At 45.6% G+C, this 26,964-nt stretch overlaps 1 protein-coding gene across 11 annotated transcripts in view; it reads left to right on the top strand.

The window, feature by feature from the left end:
- LOC138580122 (C-type lectin domain family 2 member B-like) overlaps positions 1-26,964 on the top strand; it is a 283,857-nt gene that overhangs the window by 67,824 nt on the left and 189,069 nt on the right. For 5 of the 11 annotated variants that reach the window (XM_069650406.1, XM_069650411.1, XM_069650409.1 and 2 more), the window contains one exon: positions 10,748-10,810. The exons of the other annotated variants lie outside the window; for them this stretch is intronic. In XM_069650406.1, the coding sequence (XP_069506507.1) occupies positions 10,748-10,810 (63 nt within the window). The remainder of the gene's footprint in view (positions 1-10,747; positions 10,811-26,964) is intronic. 11 annotated transcript variants of the gene reach the window in all.

Below are 26,964 nucleotides of genomic sequence, written 5' to 3'. Positions count from 1 at the left end.
TATTTATTTCCCCCCCCCCCCAGTATTCGCACCACTGACGACTGAATTACTTTACTTGGATGGTTCATTTACTTGGAATGCACTTTGCACTTTTGGAATAGATACCGAACACTAAGGTCAGCTGAATTTTGTCTTGTGAGTCACTTATTTGCCAAATTATACACATTCTAGCCCGAAACGCGTAGTGTACATAAACAAGGAGTTGTACTGAACTATACAGATCCAGTGCAGTTCGTGTGGCCCCTTGAAAGATATAGTAGTGTTTTTACAGATGAACTTTTCAATCTATGTTTTTTCACATGAACAATTGACTTATTTTTGATCTATGTAAAAACATTTCTCAATTGAATTTTCTGTTGCGAAAAACTCTTGCTTTATCAATGTGAATTTGTTCAAATTGAATGCACCTTATAGAATGTGTATGTATTAAGTCATTATTGATTTTGTGTTATTGATTATTCTTTATTAAAAATTATTCACATGGACATAAATTGCCATTGGTACTAAACATATATGTGCATTGTTAGCCTATAGTGTACCCTGTTGTTGTATACTAATCCAGGAAGACCCCCCCCCCCTTTTTTACCTGTCGATGTGGGCCCTGCATGTGTCCTTGCTGTGGTTGGTCCTGTGTATAGTATTCGTCCTGGTCCCCTTGATAGGGCTGCTGGCCCTGCGCCACAGTTTTGTTGCATCCCCCTGTATCTACACACTCTTGAAATATGTCCTAATTACCCACACGTCTAACACTGTGGTGGCTCCCTCCTTGTCCTTGTAAAACCCCCTGAAAATCCCCTTAGCCCTGCTGCATCTGTTGCCCATAATCCTGAAACCCTCCTGGAAAACCCCATTGGTTGTGATGCATCTGTGGTCTGAACACTCACCTTCTCTGATGGCCCCCCTTCCTCTGAACCCTTGCTGTGCGCCACCTCACCCCACAAACCCCCCCCCATGGGTGATGCAAACTGCTGTGGTTGTTGCTGCTACTGCTGTCCCTGTGGGGTGGGGCTGGTTAATACCGCCCCTTCCATCGCGTGCTTCAATAGTTTTTCTGTACTAATTTTGCTTTGTCTACCTTCCTGTCATCCGCCTTTTTCTTGATCTTCTCCTGCCATAGTTTACAATGGTGAACTATTGTGAGTTGTATCTCTGGCCACCCCTTTGCCTCCATTCCTACCAATTTACTTTTCTGGATGGGTTCTGGTGGCCCCTGTACTAGTATGTGATAGAATATTGCTACTGTTTTGTTCCAAGGCTCTCGAGTTTCAAGGTTCCAAAGCTCTTGAATCTCCTAAATATACTGCACGGAGTCTTCGTATTCCCTCATTTTCTGATATGTAATCGCCCCAATTTCTGACGTGTCTGGGTAGTGTGTCCTTAGTGCTTGCCATAAGGCCACTCTGCAGTTTGCAAATAGCGAGCCATTGTGTACCGTGTTCTGTGTTGTCACCCCCGGAACCCCGCCCTCTTCCATACATCATCAACTGCATCCCCTAAGATCGACACTAGGAGCCCCTTTACGTCCCCCACAGCTAGCCTATTTCCCGATGTCATCTTCTCCATTTCATAAATCCACTTTCCAGCCTCTGGCACTCAATGAGGGCAGTCTACATTTCACATTCTCCTTGTCTGCATGTTTCCATGGAATATAATGGGGTCATACTCCTCCTCTCTCAAATAAGGGCATTTGTGTGAACCCCTCCTCCTCCTCATGCGTTCTTCTAGTCAATCGGACCTGCCTTTCCCCTCTTCTGCATGGTGGCCACGGTTTAGTTAACTTTACCTCTGTACTTTTGGACCATTTTGTGCTATATTTACGAATCTTCTCCCTATAAGGTGTGAGTGTCTTGCATAAGTGTTGAAGGGGCATGTGTCCCCCGCACTTCCCCTGGCACATCTTTCGTGTCTTTACCTGACCTCAAGTCGAGGGTTTCGATAGTCCACTGTTTAGGGAAAAAAGGTATGATATAATGACAATACTTTTCTGTTTCTACAAGCCTCTCTGACTTCACAACTTATCAGGCGTGCTCCGCGCACCGCCCCTTCTTCACAATCACTGTCTCCTCAGGCACACCAACAATCTTACACATGCGCCTTCCGTGCACCACCACTTGTTCACCTCGTCTGCTAATCACAATTCTCCAATAATAGCTCCTCACCGTCTCATGCTCTCTGTGTCCTATGTGCGAACCTATGGGTGACATCACCAGTTTACTATACAAGGTAGTGCTAAGAAAAACCAAATACTGCGCACAGACTATAATAGCCCGTTACTCCCAACAACACAAAAACCCCACAGCTGTCTTCCCGTCTCCAGGCAGAGTATACCAATATTCTCTTGTATTCGAACCGTACCTGCTGCATCTCCTAGCGTGCCTGACGTCTCACTCCAGGAGACTTAATCAGTCGACTCACCTTCTGTAATCTAGGCCAGCTCCCTTGCTAACCCTTACAGGGATACTGCCGTCTATGACCCGAGCTAAAACGCCCAACCCACAAGAAATCCACTTATTAACATACTTCTGTCATCCTCGCCCTGAGTCAATAGTCTAGGTTATTCACCAGTACCGTTTACCTCTACAACCGAATGTGCCCTAAACATAGAAAAGGGACTTCTAGCTCCGCTCCTGTCCCTACTCACTCTGACATGGCTTAGCAATACCTTGACAATACTCTGCGATACTAAACAATACTCCACAATATTCAATACCCTCCCTCACACCCACAGTTGCCGTTTGACTGGGTCAATACTTACACTCTGTGGTCTGCTGGCGCTGCTCGGCTGCCGAATCCTCCACAAAGTGCCCACTTTCCAGTCCTGGTCTGCCTGGACTCCTCAGTAACTTCGGGCAGGATGATTTCCAAAGGGCTCCTGAGAGCCTTTCCACAGGCACGCGTTTCCCGTCTTCTCGAAATATGCGAGGGTCCTGCAGCCTTTCAGGTTCCGCGGCGGAGGAGACGACCTGGTGCCGGGCTGGCACAGCCAACCATCCACTCTGCTACCAACTTTTTGGGTGAACTCCCAGGTATGCCAGTGGGATACTGGAAGTTCACGGACTTGGAGGTCCCAACACCCTCCCCAGAGTACACACAGAACTCAGTCAACGGCAAGTTCAAACTGCGGTTTATTACAGACAAAACCAACAGGGATCAGCACAGGAACAGAGAATTATTCATGCACATCTCGCTCTTCCTCGGCTCGCAGGCCGGTTTTACCCTCAAATGGCATCAGCACTTAATCACAACCTGGGCCCTTCTCCAGAAAACCTGTTGGGTCCAGTGATTGGGTACTGAGTATTCTATAACCTATACAGGACACTATAGATGTTATTCTACTGGCCCTCGCATGTCAGATGGCTGGCCTGTTCCATCCCTAATTCACTAACTATAACATTGTTGCAGTGTTGTGGACTTACCATTGTTTCTTGCCCATTGCTAACCACCCCTAGTGTACTGGAATGTGATTGGCTAGAGCTGACGTCCACAGGCTTGGAACCCGAAACAGTTCTCAGCTCACTGTGCACCTTTTCAAGGTGATGAAACCAACTATGTGTCTGTTTTGTAACTTGTGGCTGGCCACAACTGGTAGAAAACAAATAAAACGAATATTACTTTCTAGGTGTTTAAATTTCAAAGCCATCACTTCCAAATCAAGATGCAAAAGACCTTGAAACCGCATGTTATTGGCGCCCTCTAACAGTAGGGAGCCATTTTAAAGCACAGTGATGTATTTAATAGTTGATGTCCTCACATAACGCAACATGTTGATGTTGCTAAACATGTGCTGCCATTTTCTTAGGGTAGTACTATTTACACTACAGTTGTATACAGTGTACCTGTAAATAAAGAAATGCCTGCTCATCCACTGAGCCATCCCCAAGCCCGATACCTCCATTCATTTGCATTTGTGCGATAGCACCATTGGGGGTTTCACTTACATAAGATGTTGGACTAGCATGAAACCAACCTTCCAGTTGAGACATAGCACTAGTCCTTAACCAACTAGATGTAATCTTAATCATTCAACTCTATTGACTCCTTCTCAGGATCCTCCAACGGGTAATACATCCAGTCCAATCACCCTGATATGCCTATATGAAGGTCAATTATGGAGAACCTATATTGAGAGTTAATCACTATTAAGTCTTCCTGAAGAAAATGTACTGTCATGCAAAGATTACAATTGCCATCAGCATTTGTATCCTTTGAAATTGGGCCACAAACACAATCAATTAATTCAATAAAGCTGTATCTTACTTTTCCACTAGGTGTAAGAGCATCTGTGTAGACTATATAGCAAAATAGACCAATCGGAGTGATCACTGCGGCTCTTCCTATACATGTATTGGGGTGATTTATGATACAAGTTCATATCTACACTGAGTCATATGTACAACGAATTTACAATCCACCAGAACAGCCACATTTGCTGCATGTTTTTTATGAGAAGGGGTGCATTGATGCTGCTACAATGGATATGTGATTTATGGAGCGTTATCCTCATAGTAACAGTACGAGCTGTCTGACCCCACATCGCATGTCATTCTATACAGTTTATCACTGCCCTATTTGTATTAGTCCTACCCCTGAAGACCCAGTCATGGTTTCACTGTGGGCAATGCTGATCCAGGGGGCCCTGGGTTGCAGGATGTCTCTTTATGGTCTCTCTGTTTGGAACATTGATTTCTGTAATGTAGGAGTAGATCTCTCAGGTCCTTTCCTCCTTCTTAATGCAAACATTGGGGTCTGTTGGGAGGACCATCACAATAGGACTGTTGTTCAATATTGCGGGATAGTTTAGACTTTTTATGTGTTTTTGACCTAAACCTTTTGCTGCAGACTATATTTTAGGTATTTGTGGGTAGTGCTTTAAATGTTTCCCCCAATGTATACTGTTTCTTGGAATGATTTAATAGTCCTTTTGGGAAGCCTCTGTATGTTCTTAATAATCCTGGAGCGAGAGATAGTTTCTTTATATGAAAACTGTTGACCTAAGGATCAATTTTCTCTTTCGTGGCACTTGGCGGAAAACTCCTATAATAAAGGAGTTTGTTTCTTTCTGTGGGTTTCTTAAGCAAACCACAAGAGAATGTTCCTTCTCAGTATTAAGTGCTTAGAAATCACCTTTCCAAACCATAATCACATTTCCATCATCAATGTAATGCTTCCATATTACTGTGTGCTTCCCAGAAATACTGTATGCAGTATTTTTGAAAATGGGCGTGCATTCGTTTAGTTTCTTTATTTGTACCGCGCGCCGTACCCTGAGGTAACTGGGCGCCGGAGACTTAGTGAGGTTACAGCATAGTATATACATACCGTAAAAATAACAGAGTGCGATTGACCAGGTTACATGATGGTCGACAATCAGCAAATATGTTTAAGAGGAGAAATAGATTGTGGTGGAGATCTTGTTGGCGAGCCAAGCTTTAGTTTTGGCTCTGAAAGTCCAGAAGGAGGGCTCTGCTCTGATGTTTAGTGGAGTGGCGATCCAAGCTTTGGCAGCAAGGACCGGAAAGCTGGAGCCACCTGCTTTTTTTAGGGAGAATTTGGGGATGGAGAGGCAGTGTGTGTAAGGCGTTCTGGTAGGTCTGGTTGAGGTGTGTTTAGAGAACTTGTCTACCAGGTATTTGGGAGCATCATTAGAGAGGCATTTGTGGACAATAACAAGGGATCAGAGAGTGATTCTGTCTCGTACAGGGAGCCAGTGAGCATCTTGTCTGATGCTGGAGACGTGAGCGTGTCCTGGGATGCTCAGGGCAGCTCTAAGGGCATGGTTCTGGAGCACCTGCAGTTTGTTCAAATTGCGTTCTGAAGTGCAGAGAAAGAGAGTGTTACAATAGTCAATTTTAGAGAGCACTAGCGCTCTGGCTAGGGTGATGCAGCTGGATGGAGAAAGGAAGGGTTTACAGGCGTTAATGAGCTTATTTGTATAAGCCGTGGCTGAGGCTGTGGCGTTCACCTGTCTTTTGAGTGAGAGCGTGGAGTCTGTGTAGACCCCAAGAGTTTTAATTTCTTTTAGCCACAGAGATTTTGTTACCGTCTATGTTGATAGACGTGTAACGGGGATCCAATTTGTTTAGCCGTGGTTGAGAGCAGACAAGAAGGAGCTCTGTTTTCTCGTCGTTTAGGCACAAGCCATGCTCAGCCATCCAGGTAAAGATTGTTGATCTTAGTGGAATCCTCCTCGTAGCACCCTGAGAGGGAGATGAGAACCTGGGTGTCATCCGCGTAGTTTGTGTAGGTGACACCCAGGCTGTCAAGACAGCTGAACAATAGCTTAGTGAAGATATTGTATAAGGTTGGCGAGATGCACAAACCTTGTGGGACGCCACAGGGATAGGGATGGGGTGGGCTGAAGCCCCCAGGGAGAAGACCCGGGTGGTTTGATTGGCTAGGAAGGATTAGATCCAGGCGGTTGCCTGGCTAGAGAAGGCAGCTGAAGTCGTCAGATGTTCCGTGAGGATCTGATGGTCGACAAGGTCAAAGGCTGCTGATAGATCAAGCAGCAGGAGGATGGCTAGCTTGCCCTTGTCCTTAGCCTCGTCCATCTGGATTTTTAGGTCCAGGAGTGCTGTCTCTGTTCCATGCCTTGGTCTGAAACCTGATTGTCTAAGGCCCAGGAGATTGTTCTCTTCCAGGTGCTTCTGGATTTGCAGGTAGCCCACTCTGTCCAGAATCTTTAGGATGTAGGGAACGGTGGTTATAGGCCTGTAGTTAGTGGGGTTGTTGGTGGTCTAGGTTAGTTTTCTTTTTAGAAGAGGCATGACCCAGGCCTCCTAGAGGATGCTAGGGACTGAGCTAGATTTGAAGGATGCGTTGATAAGGGTGTTTATGAAAGGGGCCAGAACGTTGGCGCCTGCCTGAATAATAGTGGCTGGGCATGTGTCTCCTTGGCCTCTGGAATGCTTGAGACCTTTGATGATGCTTGCCACTTCTTCGTTAGATACCGGTGAGAAGGAGAAGGGGGGGGGCAGGTGGGTGCTTTGGTGGTGGGCGGTGGTGGAGTGTTAGCTTTTTTTGGCTAGACTGAGCCTTTTCTGTTTGATTTTATTTTGCAGCATGGCAATTTTTAATTATTTTTTTAATCTATTTAATTATTTTTTAAATCTATTATCACCCTGATTTTGAGGGTTGACATTGACTATGTACAGCACACACTGCTTCTGGACAGTTTTTAAAAATGTTGCAGGGTTATTTATTTCCACTCTCCGTATTCCATTGGAAAGAGGGCAATACGGTAGGCATCAGAGGTGGCCTTCAAAACATACTTTCCCCAATATGTGCAGGAAAGCGCCTCCCATCGCCTGCATGCTGTAGGGGGGACTATTAAAAACTGTTGAGCGGGGTTTTACAATTTTTATTTTACCCTTAATGGTGGAAGTAAGCATTGGCATTTGTATGAAGTATTTGACTTCATAATCAGGTGGTGATTACCACTTGTGGTATTCTTAGAAATGCTATATCTGGTAAATACCGGGCTCTTGCTTCATGATTGGACACATTTTCTTACATTTAGCACAGTATTCATAATAGGGCCCATAGTGTTCAAAGTTTTCAAGCACTCATCAGCCACTTCTAGAGACGCTCACTTTAGTTAGTCTATCCCCGCCACAAACATTCAAACAACCTTGATCTCTGTAATCCCCAGATGCCTGAAAACTTCGGTATGTTACTGCCAATATACTCTGATACAATATACTCTGTCAAACATCTGGGGGCACGAGGACCCATAGCGATAATCTTTGAAAGCTCTGTCCAACATCTGGGGGCACGAGGACCCATAGCGACAATCTAGCCCAAATGTCTGCAACCTGTGGCTCTCCAGATGAGGTGTCCCAGTGGAAGATACACACAAGGAGCAACAGGCAAACACACTAATCAAAAACCCACGGTACGCAGGGCCGACCAAACGCCTATTGTGCTTAACTGGGTAGAAGCATCCTTTTGTGGCTCTTGATAGATTGAGCAGCTCTGAAAGAAAGATAAAGCTCACTCTAGGCAGACCTAAAAGTGTCCTTTGACAACATTTGATCTTTGTGCCTATTGTCCAGCAGATTCTGATCTTATGTTGACTTTATGCCCACCTCTCTGCTTAGGTCCTGCTATCCTTGCACCTCTTCTCTCTCTCTGCTCACCTGTTCCTCTTACAGCTCTGATTTTCCACTCTGTCCTTAGAGATTTCGGATTTCCCAGCATATCCTTTTGTCCTTTCTTCTGTCCCGACTTCTCGCTCTCTCACTCTCTCTCCTATCCTTACTATATCCCCGAAATCCTTGTCTGGTGTCGGACCATAGGCCGTTCATACCCACCCCCTTCTATTTAGTCTTCTGCACTTTTCTTTAGTGCTGGTTTCACCTGCGTTTCTCTCCCTGTACCTTCCCTTTTCAGTAGTTCTACCCTCCATTTATCCCCCTCGTACTGTGCTGTCCCCTGAGCAGTTCCTTCACTCCCTACTTTTCTCACCTAACTAACCTGTCTTCTCAGTGGATCCTGCACTCTCTGCTTTTCTCTTCTGATTGTCAGGTGCCCTCAGCAGTTCCTGTCCACCCTGCTTCTCACCTGTCTGGGTAGTATGGCAAGCACCATTTTTATGAAGTCTGTGGGGCCCTTCAGCCGCGCTCAGGGACACCCCCAATCTAATAAACAAAAGGAATCGCAAAAATGGTCGTCAAAAGAAAGTCCATAAATCTACTCTTAGGAATTACTGCAGCTTCCCAGCTACCCTAGTCTACAAACAGACATTCCAAATACATTGGCCAGTTGAAACCTACACTTCATAAGTCCATCCCTAATCTAATCAACGTTATAGTATCTGTTCCGTGTTCAGGCTACTCAGTCTGGCACTGTGGCAAGTCAGACATGGGAGAAGGGCAAGAAGTCATGTTTGCAACTAGTCGGTTTTACTAAAGGAAATGAGACACGTACTGATCCTACTTCTAAGGAGATGGTGTTGCCTATTCTACAAAAGAAAATAACCCGTGCTAGCCAATAAGATAGCTCAGTGGGTTCAGTGCTTGCTTTTGCAATTTCAGCATGATCTGCCAGTTGGAATCTTGCAAAGCCAACTCAGCCTTTCATCCTTCTGAGGTCGATAAATGAGTACCAACTTAGGTTGGGTGATATTTTATGTAAATATGTTTTCTGTAAAGCGCTTTGGCGAAAGCGCTATATAAATAACACATCATTATGATCAGTAGGTCTTGCAATAAATAATCAATTCAGTTCCCTGTCCGAAAACCTAATCTACCTAAAGTTTGTCCCTACCGCTATTATTAAACCTAACATAAACTTAGCTTGATAAACTCATGGAAGCGTAAAACGTAGTGCTCTCCTGAGACTGAGGAGGAAACCTCTCTGCCGTGCTTATCTCCGCTCCATGCTGCTCCATGCTGCCCCACAACCTCATGTCAGTAGGAAAATGTGTTGGAGCATAAAAGGAAACCATAAAAGGATTTTGCGCTTTCCTTTTACGCTCCAACCCATTCGAAAAATAACCCCTTAATAGTAATTCTGATAGTGCTAGAAGCAATACTACCAATAGCAGATGTGGTACTAATACAGCATTATCAGTAATACTACCCGAAGGCGTAGTACTAGTACATCCAGAATCATGTATCAGTTCTACCCCTGGTAGCAGTAGTGGTACGTCTGATGCTGTTCATAGAACTAAGACTCCTGCTACCATTAATACTAGAAGAGACATATCGTACAACTGCTACTGCAAGTGTTGGCAATCCCACTACTGCCACCAATGGTACTACTAGGACTTCTACTACTCCATCTAATGGCATTAGGCATAGTGCTACCACCACTAGTTCTGAGAATAGTATTGCTAGTGTTGGTAGTCGTTTTGAAGCTCTCACTAGAAATACCATTACTACTGCTAGCACCAGTTATAGCAGCAGTATTAGTATTACTAAAAGCATCAGAAGTAGCAATAATCGTATCTATACTAATACTGCTGGTAACTCTTACTATTAGCACTGCTACTATTCATAACTCCTGGGATCAGCAGAAATATATGTTACTTATGGTAGTTATATTACTGCTGCGATTTGCGATGCTACTCTTACTTCTACTAATATTATGAACTGTGTGTGGTACTGCTATAATTGGCGTGGCAGGATTGGTAGTTAAGTAAATGAGTTGGTGTAAGTAAATTAAAATGCAACCTTTTCCTTTGCCCCATTTCCTTTTATAATGGATCTGCACACTGTCCTTCCTCTGATGTCACTTCCTCTTTGAGGGCTTGAAAGCAGCTCACAAAATGTAGGACTGCCATAACGAGAAAATGCTTACAAACAAGTTTGACTCCTGTGGCAATCCCAACACAACCTTCCATACTTCCAAGGTTGATGAATTGAGTCACAATAACGTGGCCAGTATTAACACCTGATAAGACTGCACTTGGAGGCAAGAGGATTTCACCATTCAGCGCTATACAACAACCCACATTGATTGCTGGTACTGAATAGGTCAACTGCATTACATGGACACTTGTTAAATTAAATCGGGGCACAGTCAGAAATTATGCTTGGGCATTTATCAACTGGCATGGAAACATTGGAGATTGGGCGTAGTGGGTGATCTCGGTACTTCATTCTCTTTTCTTTTGGTCAAGGGAAGCCTCAATGGGTTGAACAATGAGTAATCATCCAGTCTGAGCATGGAGGCTAGATGACAGCTGAGGATGAGAAGCAAAACCATGTCACGAGTAATTATGATACATCTTGGTAAATTACAGTCTCTCCCCAGAACTCGGGAACCCAGTGCCAACAAGATGATGCAAGTCGTGGACAACCAAAAGGTAGGTGAAATTCATTGGGGACATGTATATTATTAATACATACGATACACAAAGTTTACATGTGGATTAGAGCCTATTAGAGAGCTTTCTGGGGGTCCGGGTCGTATGATTAACCGGTACAATGGCAACATTGTATGTAAATGTTAACCAGACCTTGAAATAGCATTTGACCATAATACACATGTTAGTCCTTATGCATTTTTTATATTTTTATATTGCACAGAGTAAGGGTGTAGAAGGAGGAAACTGACACAAAGGCTCCGCTTTTGGCTTAGGCTTTTATTTTTTAGGCAGTAAAACCTATTTATCCCTGTTTCTTTGAGGGGTTTCCCTGCCTCAACCTAAAAACTAAAAGGAGCTGTCAGGTTGTCTGTCAAAATCAATCCCACCGTCCTGTGTCAAAACCTACTTCTATCCCTCACACTACAACTGAATAAGGCTATAAGTAAGCATAAACTACTTCACCAGGAGAATTTCTCCCTTCCCCGGGTGTACTGGTTCAGTACTTCACAAGTTCTTTTTCACCATAAAGCAGGGGGAATGACTCTCTTACCCGGGCATCTCTCGAGTGTTCACAACAAAGCCAGGGGGAATGACGCCCTTCCCCTGGCATCTCACAAGTATCCACAACAAAGGCATGGGGAATGACTCCCTTCCGCTGGCGTCTCACAAGTATCCACAACAACGTCAGGGGGAATGACTCCCATCCCCTGGCATCTCAAAAGTATTCACAACAAAGCCAGGGGGAATGATGCCCTTCCCCTAGCATCTCACAAGTATCCACAACAAAGGCATGGGGAATGACTCCCTTCCGCTGGCATCTCACAAGTATCCACAACAAAGGCACGGGGAAGGACTCCCTTCCGCTGGCGTCTCACAAGTATCCACAACAACGTCAGGGGGAATGACTCCCATCCCCTGGCATCTCAAAAGTATCGATAACAAAGCCAGGGTGAATGACTCCCTTCCCTTGCCGTCTTACAAGTATCCACAAAAAAGCCAGAGGGAATGACTCCCTTCCCCTGGAGTCTCACCAATATATTTGAACTGACGTGAATTTCCATCCCAGGAGAAGGTGTTCCTTCTCCTGGCATTTGGAAGTCCCTTCCAGTGTCCCTCTAACTTATACCAGGGGGAATGACTTACTTCCCCTGGCCTCTATTGCACCAAAATTCTATTGCACACAAGTTCTGATGTTTGCTCTGCCACTCTCGCCACGTGTTAGCGGTGTCCAGTTCCTTCTTTGGGCTTCAGCGGACTTATCTCTTCCCCTGCTGCGCGGAGGAGTTCTTCTGGTGCTTATTTCATTGATATTTGGGTCCCGACCCTCCTTTGGTGGTCAGTGTGCTTATCTTCACAACTACTGCGAGGAAGCGGCTCTCTGCTATTTGGCTTATTCTTGTTAGGGTCCCAGACCCTTCTCTGGTGGTCAGTGGGCTTATCTCTGCCACCAAGGTGAGGGCGACTCCCTCTGATGTGGGTTTCATTTCTGTCGGGGTCCCAGATCCTTCTCTTGTGGTGTGGTCAGTGTACTGATTTCTGCCACTGGGAGGAGGGTGACTTCGTCGGGTATTGGTTTTGTTAGTGTTAGGGTCCCCAACCCTTCCCTTGCTCTTAGTACTTGGTACTCTCTCCTACCAACTACTGCCACAAGGGAGCTGACTCATGATGCTATTTCTCCTTGAAACACTTTCTTAATTACTCTTTAATCCACTACCGGTACCCGTGTTACCTTTATTTATGGGACCACTCCTCTGGTTCTTCCTGGGTTCTCGTTCCTGCTTCCTTCATTAGTGGGCACCTCATTCATCTTCTGCTTAATTCGTTGCATGAGTGTCTCTTGTGTGTCCTGGGCCGGTGGTGTAGGTGTTGCTGTCGGACCGCGCAGTCCACTTCCCTGAGTCCACGCTACCATCTGCCAAGCTGCAGCTATGTCGTGGATCAGCTCTAGACCACCGCCTGAGTGATACCAGCTATCTGCCTTCCTCATCTAGTGCCAGACAGACTTAGTCTTACTGACAGCGTTCTCTTCTTCGAATTTCCCAGACTGGACTGCTTCCCGTGCTGCTCTCCTGGTCTGGTCTGCATCCAGGACTATTCTCTCTTTTTCTCAGTACTTTGTCTATTTGTATGTCTTTTAGGCAAGCATTGTCTTGCAGAGCCCTAGACTGGTTCCTCCAATTCGATGGACCGACCACTTTTCATGCCTCTTTAGGGCCACCATTAATCAGTACTTGCATTGGGAGTAATCATCATGTCTCCTATGCTCTTCCTAGTAGTTTATACGTTGGTAGTGCTTCAGGCATTACTCAGGGAATGTGTTTGTGATGGAAGGGGTGGCTAGGGCATGTTAGGGTGCGACAGTATGGAAGGGCCTGTTCATCTTTCTTCCCAGGAGGGGAGTCCCTCGCCATGAGGTCCTCCTGCAGTTTACCACCTCCAGGGGGACTATTGGGTAGCAACCTCACTTCGCTGGCCTCATGGGCAAGGGCTCACCCCTGGGGAGAAGTGACGACACCTAATGAATCATCACACGGGTCAATAATATCTAACTTTCCGGGTGTAATCCTTCATTTGGAAGATACATCTGCAAATGAGTAGCATGATATCAATAAATGTGTAATTTGCAATTATAGTCGTACCATTCACAAGAGCTTGGCATTTATTTTTTCATTACATATTTTAATTTGGTTCAGTATTGCACATGTTTGTTTCAAACCGGAAAATAATTATTGCAAGCAGACATTTGACCAATGTGGCTTTATATTTTCTAGATTGTAGTGAAACACACACCCTCTAATGTATTTGTTACTCCACAGGTGCACTATTCACAAACATGTTTTTAATGTATAAACTGCAGTTTTCAAAAAGATTTGATCTGTAGAAATGCTGCATTTACAAAACTGCTGTCTGCGCTAGCAAGGGAACACCCAAAATGCTGGTTTCCCCTTCCTGTGATGGAATCTAACCATGAAATAAAATGAACTGATTGCAATGCTTCACAGTTATTGATCAAGTAGATTAACTTGGTTCACAGCTGCTCCCTGCATTATCCACCATGGGAAATATTTACATGGATACTAATGATATGCTGGGTTTTGATTATTTCTTCTGACTGACAAGGTGGAGAGTGTTGGGTCTACCTTACCAGGTTGTTAGGCTTCCCATTGGGTGAAATCCATACTTCATGAAAATTAATCAAATTCAAAATCTTCACCATTACTCATCGCTGCCTCATCAACACTGCCTCCAGTTATGTTATGGTTTTTTTTAAATTTGTTTGTTGCTTTAATAACATGAGGTAAACAAGAAAGAAAATGAATATCATTGGCAATTGGTCAAGCATATCAAGGAAATACCCAAAACCCCACACCACCCTCCTCCCTCCCCCCCAAGACCACAGTTAGTTCACTGTTTCTCTCTAGTCCATGCCCGCATCCGGGCAACTCTCTCCACTCCGCTCCATATTATCCACCTCAGGGTGGAGCAAGGACACCGTCAGGGCCACCCAACGGTGTAGTTCCTCGCTGGAATCTAGTCTTTGAACATGGATAGCCGTTTCCCACCCCACGGTTTCAGCTATGATCCACTTCGTAAGGTCTCCCCACCATAGGGGCATATGTGGACTTCTGGGGCTTTTCCAGCCCCTGGGCAATACGTCTTTTGGCTGTTATGTATAGTGAGCCTGGTTAGGGGTTTGTTCTTCCTGTTTCGCCTATATCTGCCCAGGATACAGGCCGTAGGCTCGTCCACCTCAACTTCGATGTCTGCGCCAGCCACTCTGTCCTTCACTTGTGACCAGAACTCCCTGATTACTGGGAAGCCCCAGAACATGTGAGTCATTCCTGCCCTGGGTTCACTGCATTTGGGGCATAATTGGGTTCCAGCACCTGTGAATCCCGATATGGCTTCAGGTGTGAGGTACGCTCTATTGGTGATGTACAGCTGGATAAGCTGCAAGCGGGCGTTCCTGGAAACTTCTTATGGTAGTGGGTTATGTCACCCCAATCTTTGTCTTCAAAAACAAGACCCAGTTCAGTTTCCCATTTACTCCTGCATTTAAGGTCTCCCCTGGTCGTACCCCACAACAGGGCCTCGTAGATTCGTGAGGTTTTATGGCCCCCCTCAGCGGAGTTCAGTATCGTTTCGATGCATTCATTTTCCTCAGTCAGGTCGGCAGCGACCGGCCATCTCTTGTACAAGGCCTGTACGACCACCTTGTGCAACAGGAACTGTCCTGCCGGGAGGCCCGTGGCCTCACAGAGTTCCGAGAAAGTTAGGATTTCCTGTTCTTGAATCAATTCCCCAAGCGTGGCCACCCCGAGGGGCTCCCATTGTGTGCGTGTTTCAAGTTGCCCCCAAGAGTGATTAACCATAAGTGCAGCAATGGGGATCTGTGAGGAGAACGGGTCGTTCGACCCAACCAGCTTGCAGGCCCTTTTCCAAAGCCGGATCCCGAGCTTGGCGAAGTAAGGGCAGTCCAGTTATGTTATGTCAATTTATTTGTAAGGCGCCAAAGCCCGAGGGCATCCAGGCGCCATTGGAAGAGGAAGAAGAACAGCTACCCCATCTAATTTGACTGGTTACCATGTCAAATCATGTGAACAGAATGGTCTTTAACTGTTTCCTGAAGGCCAGATGGATGTCTGTATTTCGTAAGTATTCAGGTAGGGCTTTCCAAGACTGTGCAGCCTGTATGTGAAAAGCATGGCCATTTCCACATGCTCTCTTGAACCGGTCTACTTGTAAAAGACAGGCTTTACCAGATCGAAGGTTTCTACTGGGTTTGTAAAGTCTCAACCTGTTCTTAAGGTATACAGGGGCATCGCCAAAGACACACCTGTGGCAGATGGTCAGTAGCTTAAACTGTACTCTGGCAGGGACTGGCAGCCAATGGAGAGTCCTCCTGGACAGTTATCTAGCACTCAGACTATCCAGGCCCTCATCCAACAGACCTACACGCCTCGCTTACTGCAACCGACTATCCGCCCCAAGATGCAACAGAGCCAAAGCGGGTGGTGCCAGCTTTCCTATTTCTTCCTCTGGAATTTACTTCCTCCCGCCTTAAGGTTCCGGAAACAGCTTAAGACTTACCTGTTCACCTAGCCTCCACCAGACATCATACTACATCTCCTTTCCCCTGTCTCTGTCTGCCTGTAACAAGCGCCTAGACACCCCTGGTGTCATGATTCCTGTCGGGCGGCGTTTCTTGGATTTGTGGAGACGCCATTGACAGGTGCCGTTACGTTCAACGGCCGTTGGTAAGCACCGCTCTAGTGTTTTTTCAAGATGGCCGCCGATGTTATTTAGTGTCGGGCTCGAGCAGCGTTTCTTCGCGTTGCACCTTCTGCTTCTCCTGGCTCGAAGGTAACGCTGTTTACCCCCACGTTCTGGCTGACCCCCCTCTCTTGGACTTTGTTGTTTGTTCCCGCTCCTGCTGGTTTACCGGTGCCCTGACCGGTCTCTCTGTTTTCCCTCCTCTCAGCTTGGCTCCTTTGGTTTCTCCCTCATTGGCGCCTTGGATCTACCATTCTTTGGACCAGTGTGCTCCTCTTCATTCCTCTGGAAATCCCTGCTTTCTCTCCTGGTGTATCTCCCTCATCCTCGCCCTCTCTGGCGGTGATCTGTTTACCTGGGATATTCAGCAAATTGGAGAGCAGTTGTTCATCCCTGTTCAGTTAAATGATGGGAAGAACTCTGTTCCCGCTCGAGTGTGTGTGAACAACGGTAAGAGCTTCATCAGCGAAGCCATGTTTCGCCAACTCCCAAAAGATCCAGCCGTTCCCACATTCAAACTGCTAGACAAATGGGAAATGGACCTGGAAGCACCTAATTCCAAACATCTCCTGCCAAGCAGGTGTATGCTCAAAATCTCCATTGGCAACAAGAGCATAGTCCATTATTGTTGGGTCGTGCGAGGTGTCACTGCCGCCTTTTACTTAGGCAGTGACATTCTCAGTCGCTTTGCCATTAGTTTGGACCTAATAAAGTTCAAAGCTTGGTCTCGATTAGCGGATAATCCCATGGGCTTTGATGATTCAGAAAAAGCATTTAGGTCAGCTCAATTGCTACCTTATGCAGTTGAAATTCAGATTAAAGAGGAATGACTCCAGTGTTTGTGAAGCAATATCGTTTGCCTCTCGCATCAATGGAGTCCCTTACTGAAATAATTAAGAACCTTGAGTCCCGGGGAATAATCCGTCCAGTCCACAGCACTTTCAATAATCCGGTGTTGGGAATATTGAAGCCAAACGGCCAGTGGAGATTCTGTGCCGACCTTAGGGAGCTCAACAAACGGGTCCATACTTCCTGATGGCCTCTGCCCTACATTGACCAAGGGCTGGCCCAGATTCAAGGGTCACAAGTATTCACTGCAATAGACCTGAGCAATGGATACTGGACCGTGCCTGTCTGTAGGGAGGACCAATACAAACTGGCTTTTACCTTTGGGGGCCAGCAGTACACCTGGACCCGGACTCCCTTCGGATACCTCAACTCCGGCAATGAATTCAACATTTTCCTACATAAGGCCATGCCCGACCTGGGTGCGAGGGGTAACCTGGCTTATGTAGATGATGTCCTCATCAAAAGTTCATCTGTGGAGGAACACATAGCGGAGATCCGTTATGTTCTGACACAGTTGAGGGAAGCCGGAGCAAAACTTTCCTTTCAGAAAGCTCAGTGGTGTAGAACCCGTGTTAATTTCTTAGGGCATGAGATTACTCCTCAGGGTCTCTGTCCCCAAGAAAAGAAAGTGGAAGCACTCCAGAAACTGAAGGATCCCACAACTCTGCGGGAACTAAGGAGCATCCTTGGACTGACTAATTACAGCAGAAAGTTCATTGAGGGCTACAAAGAGATCACTAGACCCCTGATTCATCTCTTGAAGGGGGGGGGTCAAGCGGGAATGGGGTTCAGAACAATCCGAGGCGGTAAGACAACTCAAGAGAAGCCTCTCACAAGCGCCTTGCCTAGCTTACCCTGTCAGAAACAAGGAGTTCTTCCTGGAGACAGGGTTCTCTAATACGTGCTTGACGGCAGTATTATACCAAAAGCATGACAAGGTCAATAAAGTAATCTCCTATGCTAGCAAAACTTTATCCTCTGTGGAGGAAAAATTCAACGATTGTGAGAAGGCACTCCTGGCAACGGTGTGGGCATTGAAGAATTACCGCCCATTTATCCAGGGGGAACACATCATAGTGGAGACTCCACACCAGCCTCTGCAATATCTCCAAAGTGACAGGATCCGGGCCGGAAATGTGAGTAATTCCCAAATTACTTCCTGGATTCTGTCAATGCAAGGCTTTCCTGTAGAGGTCAGATATGGCCAAAACAAGAAGAGTCCCCTCGCGCAAGGTCTGGCTGACTTGCATGATTGTGCCAGAGAAAACTGTCTCGAGGACGAAAGTCTAAAAATCAAGGACAACATGGAGGCATACCTTAATTCCCCACACAAAGTCTTTGAAGAAGACAAGTGTGAGGGAATGCCCACTGTCTATGTGGATGGATGCTCGTACCATGTTGACGACAACGGGGAGAAAAAACTGGTGGCCGGCGTAGGGAATGCATGGGTGAATAAGTCACCAGAACCCTCTGCTGGATACAAAATTGGTCCCCGAAGTAGTCAGGTGGCAGAGTTGATGGCTGTGCATCAAGCCATCCTCACTGCTGTCCAACATCAACTCCACAAACTGGTCATATTCACAGATTCGGATTATGTGCGGAACGGGTTCGTGGAGCACCTGGTTAATTGGAAAACCAGAGGCATGTTATGTGGTAATAACAAACCCTTGAAACATGGGAAGTTAATCCAAAACATTGATGATCTGGTCACCTCGAATGGGATGACCATCTACTGGAAAAAGATCAAGGGTCATTCCAAAGTAGAGGGACCAGACAAAACTGGAAATGACTTAGCTGATCAGCTGGCCAAAACCGGGGCCATCCAAGGTGAACTAATAGAAATAGAGTCCCTATTGGGGGAAATCCAGGTCACTGCTATCACTAGGTCTCAGACAAATGCTCACAATGATCTTTCAACTGCACAATGGAGTAAGGAGACCCCTGATTTAATTACAGCTCAGAAGGGGGATCCAATAATTGGTAAGTTTCTGTTGCAAGTTGGGATATCCGATTACCTCTGGTCCTAATGGCCATCTGATCTACCCCTTCATCTGCAACTAAAATGTCACCATTTGAGTTGATGACGGGGCGCAAGATGGTGCTTCCCCAGCATTTGCTCTACAGGACCCAAGAGCAGACACTGATAAATGCCTCCACAACTCATGAGTATGTGGAGAATTTAAGGAAACACCTCCAACATGCTTTTGCCTATGCTCAGCAGAATCTAGAAAGATCAGCTGAGAGTATGAAATCGCACTATGATTTGAAAACCACCAGGAAGGAATATGATGTGGGAGATCGGGTCTATCTATACAATTTCCAAAGGAACCAGGCCAAACAGCGAAAATTCTTGCCTACATGGAAGGGACCGTTTGAAATTATAGACAAGATCTCCCCTGTTGCCTATAAGATCTGCATCCCCAAGGGCAGTTTGGCAGAGGGGGAAGATAAGTGGGTCCATATAAATCAGCTAAAGTGTTGCCATTCCAGGCACACTCTGCAACAACTGGAGGAGTCCTCTGCAATACCAGAGGGGACCGCTCCAGAGTAATTCAATTCCAACCCTAAAACATCCCTCATATAGTCTCTAAAATATTATGAGTTGGAAAAAAAAAATGTCTTATAATTGTATCTTGTTTTTTGTTAAAATAAGAACGCAAATGTTTTGACTATAAAATGTATATGCCACCCCACTATATCAATGGTGGGGAAGAAATGTCTACGAATAGGTATTGCCGCTTTCCTTTGTCGTCCTAGGAGAAAGAAAACCTGGAGACTGGCCAAGGAGGACGATCCGGCGACCGGGGGCAAAGATCCGAGGGGCCCGGGGTACCGCCCAATATTTCCATCAGGACCGGCGAGGAGAACCGATCGATCCAATCGGATGGAGGAAAAGATGCTGAACTGTGCCATTTGCGGAATTGGAAGAAGATGATGCGGACATACCAGTGCGTGGGTCAAAACATTCTTCGCACCCGCCTCCCCCTCGACTCAAATTCAAAGTGCAGTCAGGTGGGGGGGCTTTGTCAGGTGTATTGACCCACGTTTGAGTCATTAAGCTGCAACATTTGGTGCTGTGGGCTTAGAAAATCCAAGATTTCCAAAAAGCCCACATGTGCGCCAGAATCCAGGAGAAGCGCGCAGTTTGTGCGCACACCAAAATGGTCGCCTAACCTTCCACCCACCAGTGCGAGCGTGATGGGCCAGGGGTGCCATGAGTGGAATGTGTGCCAAAGGAAAAACAGCAGTGCCTGTTAGCTTAAAAAGCCCTTTGAAATCACCTTGGTTTCTCTGAATGCAAGCTAAAAATGCCTATGTCAAACATTGCAGGATATTCAAAAATCTCACTGAACACCAGCAGACATTTGGCAGAATGAAGTTTTGTGTGCATACAAAATCTGGAAATAAAAAGAGCCCAAAACAATGTTCATAACAAAACTGGCTGAGCTGTGGAGGTCAGCAGCTTAAGTTAAACTGAACTGAAAACCACTAAAATCGAAATGTTTAAATTAAATGAGGGACCTACTTTTGAGTGTCACATAGTTTGTAACTGTTGAAATGTCATAGTTTTGAACTTAGAATCAGCACTCTAGCTGCATGTGTAAAAATTGTCAGTTTGATTTGAATGTAGAAAACTGGGAACAAAAAGTGACATTTAGCTGAAACCTGGCTTAAGGAAACTGGATTCTGCCTGACAACTACCCCCGACAGGAGTTGAAACTGGTTCAACAGCTGTGTTCCCAGGCCTGGCTGCATCCTGCTTCCCCACCAAAAGGAATTAAACACCTCTCTGATTGAATTACCTGGGGACTGCAGGGAACTGAACAATGGACTCAGGCAAATGTTATATTGGGGGGGCCATAAAGTGGCTTCCTCTTGGGGGAAACTGGGAGGGGCAGTGCCTCTGCTAGCAGCTGAGCTTGGGGGAAGTGGATAAACCAGTTATTCCACCCTGTGATGTGGGAAGCCACACCCCTTTTTGACCAGAGCATAATTTTAAAAAGATAGATAACGCATAGTGCGGACTGGTCAAAATTATATAAGTAATCTCATTATTCTTGTGATTTTTCTGTGCACGTTTTAAGAGGCGTTAGGACCCTGTGGTGTATTCTGGGGGGTTGCTAGCGGAAAATAGGGTCTTACTCCAAATGTCTGCATGTTAAAAATCTGACACTTCATCAATTAATGTCCATACTCCTTGTGCACATTTGTGTAATTTTGGGTAAATGTCCGATATTGCAAAACCAGTCAAAAAGCGCAAAATGTTTGAATGCAAGCCCCCAGGAAGGTCAGAGGCGGACAAGCATGGACCATAAGGAATATATAATATGTACATGTGATGTCAACAACTTGTGTACCTGGGAAATATGTATTTGAATCAAATATAGATTTGTAGGCAAATTGACCAGAGGAGGATCCTCTGACCCATAAACAGACCTCATCACTCTGACTCACAACCCAATTCCCCTAATCATGGAAGAGGGGAGAATTGGGCCAATGACAAGTAGAGAGGTGCAGGCTCAGTTATGCCACGCACACCCCCACTTCCAAAACACATAAAAAGAGACTGCTGGGACAGGTAGGGACATTCAATTCCATTTTCTGCGGGACGCTCTGCCGGGAGACTCCAGACTTCACATCCATCAATCTTCAGAGGCCAGAAATTTACTTCAGAACTTAAAGCAAGGGCCTAAACCCACAAACTGAGAACTCTTCTCAGCAGGCCTCAGCATCCTTAAAATCATTTGCAAACTATTCCACAGCCGGGCGAGCTGTTTGAATTCTTTGCCAAGAACAATTGCTAGAGACCAGACCAGAGATCCAGAGAACCACAGGCCTCTGTATCCAGACCAGACACAGACCGCTGTGAGCAGAACCAGAAATCCGGATCGCTGTGAGCAGAACCGGTGCCTGATTGACCCGCCGAGCAGAGAGAACCGAAGTCCAGTCCAGTTGACCAGATCCGTGACGAGGCCCATTCATTTCAAAATTAGGAGTGAGTATCCGCCAGAACTGTGCAGAACCCAATCTCTTAGTTAAAATAATCTAATCCAAACTATTTTAACCTAATTAGAACAGCCTCCTAGAAATCGTGTCATCTGTCATTTTTAAAGCTGCACAACTGTCACCTGTCAATTCTGCAGCTGCAAGCTGTCACCTGTCATTTTGAGTTTTACTTTAAATCCGAAAATCTACCTTTATTAAATCATCCGTATCTCCGGAACCGTTTGTGCTAGGAACGAAATAGAATCTAGGCTTTCCAACGAACCTAGAACCGACTTCCTACTCCCTATACTTTTTCGGTAATCGCGAGACACGCACTCGCGAAATTTACCGCGATTTGCGATTTGGCCCGATTACTTCATCTGTAGAAATCAGCAGCTTTTTGCTTCTCTTTGCTAAAATTCGTTTGCAATCTGCTAATCATTCATAGAGTATTGTTAAAGTTAGCCTGAACTAATACCAACAAGCATCTCTCACAACCCTGAACCTCTAGAGGGAATTAAAAGCAATTTTAGCACCTTTTCACTTCCTTGCAAACCACATTAAAGTAATTCGCCTGTGTTTAAAACTCATCCCTGTTTTCTCTAAGCTTTCTGGGGGAACTGGAACTGTGTATTGCATTATAAAGTGTGATTTGTTGGGATTCTTGAAGACTGTGTGCTCTCCTTCCATTTCTTGTATTGCATAGGGGGGGAGTGAATTGTCAAAAGAAAAAGTGATCATATTACCTTTTGCTAAAATCATAACAAGTTATTTCTGTACTGCATTTTATTCCACCTTGCGTTTCCTTGAACCAAATAAAGCATTCTTTCCCACCTTATTCTTCTGTTCCTATTCATAAGTTACCTCTTGCTGACTACTGCTCATATTCACAAGTGTAATATCCATAATCAATTTATTTTTAGAAGTGTGATATATATATATATATATTGTTTAAATTTTCAAATAAACCTTTTAATTTGCAAAACAAACCTACTTCTTGGCTCAGTGGGGTCAGGGGGATTCTAAGAGGGGGGGTGTTATACAAGGGTTGTCATCCAGAGTACTGAACTGGATCAATAAGGGTTTTCCTCAGCATCCCAGACTAGGCATTGACTTAGCTGTAGTGTTGATTGAATATCGCTTACATGATACAATGGGCACATCAGAAACGTTGATGGAGAGAACATTTGAAACGCCAGTGATTGATAGGCATTGTTTAAATAATTGTGCAAGCAGATGTGAGGTGGTAACTAGGACAACAGTACTTTGGGGTGCGGTGGGGTGGGGCAGCAAGGACATGCAAGGGAGAAGTCAGACACGGTTCTATGGAACTTCATCGACACCCGTTTTTACGACAGGTGTTTTGCCGCAGTCTTTTTGCCGAAATAACTTTTTTTGAATTTCTTTTTAAATTATTTTTATTATTCCCAACCACCCCAACCCTTTATATGCCCTTGCCCAACCCCTAATTGTGAAAAAAAAAATTCGGCAGAAATGCTGCAGCAAAACACACGTCGTAAAAATGGGTGTCGATGAAAGGACGCTATACATTCAGACACATTTCCCCTGGAAGTGTGCCAGGACATAAACTACCTATCAGGCAATGGTTTGAGATCGAAAATGCAACGAGAGGGATGGGAAGAAGCACCTTTGTGAAAGGTCACTGTGAGATACCTGAAGGTGCCTCCCTGACTAGTGCCTGGGGATATTTCATCCAGGTGGCCAGGACACTGCCATCACTATTGCATCCAGTTCTTGGGGGTGGACCAGTGCGGGAGGATCACCTGGATGGGGGGGTCCTCAGGGAGTGGAAGTGGGACACCGACGGGTGAGACGCGGTATCCCCTTCTTCTAATACCTCAACTCCCCCCACCCTTTTCCGACACAAACACTTTCGCACACCACAAAAGACGACAAACACCAAAGCCGTTTACCTGACATGTTCCAACACAAGGGTCAGGCAAAGTCAGGCAATTGACCAGGATCACACACACCGGACAGCCCTTTCCCTTCCCCCGAGGCATAAAAGGTGGAGCATGAGAGCACAATACGAGCAAGGCAGACCGAGACAGTTATTCAAGCAAAGCAGTTCAAGAGGAGGAGAACGGCAGCGAATAGCAAAAGGTTGACAAGGAGAGAAGCAACCTTGCCCTTTCCAACACAGACCGCAAGACCCTCTGTAGAAGAAATCGTAAAACCGTGAACAATAGCCCAATTGTGTTGCAGCAGATGTCAACGGTACACAGAGCATGCCTACTCTGATAAGCAGGACAGAGGGAGATGCCTGCTACCGTGGTACCGGCCTTGACTCCAGATACAAATAAAGCCAAGCGGTTTATCACAGCCAGTGAGTCGAGGGGAGAACCGATAAGACACCGAACTGTGTTGAATGAAAATTCCCAAAGTGGCATATTGAGGAAAGTTCAAAGAATTGTAAAATTGTTAAGGGAAGACTAGCTGAAGAGGGGTCTGGCACCATGTGGGCGCTCACTCGAGAGACTCTGGTTGATTCCGCATTGAATTAAACTATTGATGCCAGAAGGCCCTAGGGGTGCCGCGAGGAAAAGGTCAAAGTGGTCATACAGGGGTCTAGCAAAATCCCCGTACAGTCGAAAGTCTTTGACCGACAAACCATTGAGAACGTAAGGGAAGTGAATCCTGCATCAGAGGAAAGTAAAAGGAATTGTGAAATGGCAAGCGTGAACCCAACGTAGAGATGCCAATAAAGAGGAGCGAAGTCTAAAGTCCCAAGGAACAGTGTGTTGAAAAAAGTGAACCCGACAGAGGGATGTCCACGGTGAACTGTTTAAAAAGAAAAGATTTGTGAGTGCCAAAACAGAAATTGATTTGTGAAAAGCTGTAGTGAACCCGACGAAGGGAGGCAAACAGTTGAGAAGGGTCTGAGCCCGGAAGAAGGGAATCCAGGGTTCAAGGCATCACCCAACGCACATTTGAAAAAAGAAACTTTTTGTTTGTTATTTTTGGAGACTAAATGGTCCTTGGAGGCAAGAGACTTTTTGTAGAAAAGAGACTTAACCACCGACAGCCCTGATATATAAAGCGGAACTGTCATCTTGTGCTGGGAGAGCGTGTGCTGTGCTCAGGAGTCCCGCCTTGTCCTGTACTCAAAACGTGGGGAAGGGAGACCCCCGGCTACAACATCCTGATTTATCATTTGTGAAGACTTCTTTCTTTCTTGTGAATCCTATCCCACACTCTTTTTGGTATTTAGTTGTAAGGATTCGAAATAGTTTTATTTTCGTATAGGCCCTTTTATTTTGACAAGACGCCACTAGGACTGGCTTATTTTGATTTGATGGTCGTAGCTTGATCCCATCTTAGATTTAGGTTTTTCCACCCCACCTATACAGTTTAATAAACACCCTTGAACTGTTATCACTTGTGTCTGTCTATTCTTAATACCATGCCTTCCTTTCAACACGTAAACATATAGATTCCCCTATGTGAAAGTACAAATCAGAATACATCTCTTCTAAAGTACGCTGACCCAACATCATATCGAAATGTTCTCCCTGCAGTAATTGAGTTAGTTTTGTCCCCAACTAACTTCACAATCTCCCATATCGGCATCTTCCCACTATTTGTAATTCTGGACCATTGTTATCCTACTCCATGTTTATTTATCGTAATTATAGATGTCTGGTTAGCAGACATGGATTGAGTTTTCTAAACCTTTTGGAGTGATCAGTTTCCTACTTGCCAGGACGCCTTTCATCAGGACTGCCCATCTCATCTATGGGTAGATGGGCACTCTATGTCTTTGTCAAATGTGAATGTTTGGTTAAGCATAACTTACAGTGAAATCTTGGGGGATGTAAGGGTACAGAAGAAGGCCACTGAGCAGGTGGTGCCATGCTTTTGGACAAAGGGCCTCATTACGACCCAGGCGGAGGACCATGGTGCTATTAGCACCATGGTCCATGCCGGTGTCCGCCATGGCGGAATGGGGAATTACCACCCCATTCCGAGGTTGGCGGGGCGGTAATTCCCCATGCCGCCATGGCCCTTCCCCATTCCCATTTTTGCCCCATAGGGCTCAATGGGAATGGGGAAGGCGCTAAGTACGGTGCCGCAAATTGCAACACCGTATTTAGCACCAAGGTCCCTTTGCGAGTCCCTACTTTAACGGCTGGTAAAACCAGCCGTTAAGGTCGTGTCCCGCAAAGGGACCTCGTAATTAGGCGCTAATAGGTTAACGGCGCCGAAGCCTTTTACGGCGCCGTTAACCCATTAGCGCCTGGGTCGTAATGAGGCCCAAAGACCTTTTATTAGTTTCAGAAAAAACCTAACTATCGCTAACTTTAACCCTAACTAAGGAAATGTTGGAATGTCTCAACTAAAAATTCACTGTCCTGTGTCAAACCTCTGATTCTGTCACTTACACTACAACTAAGAATAATAAGCAAAAGTAAAGTTCTCTCACCAGGAGAATGACTATCTTCTCCTGGTGCATTAAACAACAGTGTCTCCAAATCTTCACCAGGGGGAATAACTCCCTTCCCCTGGTCTTCACTTTCACACTGCTCAAACAAAACGGGGCGGGGGGGAGCAACTCCCTTCCTCTGGCTTCTTCAACAAAGATCAGTCTGTCTCCAGGGGGAATGCCTCCCTTGCCCTGGATATGGCTTTTAACCAAAGTTCCAAATACAACCAGGGGGATTGACTCCCTTCCACTGGTCTCTCAGATGAATTTCACAACTGTCCCGGGCCTTTCCCAGAGAGTCAATGGCCCTTTTCCTGCCACTGGTTGGAGTACATCTCCACCTACAGGTTATTTTGTATCTCTTCAGGTCCAAGACACTTCCCGATTCTCCCTTCTAACTGGGCTCGCTTGGTAAACTCTCATGCCAAGTGCCGCCTCGAGCAAGATGACTTGCACCGTTATATTCTTCACCTGCATTAAGGTTCCAGACCCTGCTTTCTCCTCACCTTTGATAAGGCCCACTTGGCTGACCTTCTCGCCAAGTATTGCCATGAGGAAGATGACGTTGATCATTATTCCCATGCAGTGTATAGTTCTC

Source organism: Ambystoma mexicanum, chromosome 3p (genome assembly GCF_040938575.1).
Source record: "Ambystoma mexicanum isolate Mex_15411 chromosome 3p, UKY_AmexF1_1, whole genome shotgun sequence".
Classification (NCBI taxonomy): Eukaryota; Metazoa; Chordata; class Amphibia; order Caudata; family Ambystomatidae; genus Ambystoma; species Ambystoma mexicanum.
This window is presented reverse-complemented; position numbering and strand designations above follow the sequence as displayed.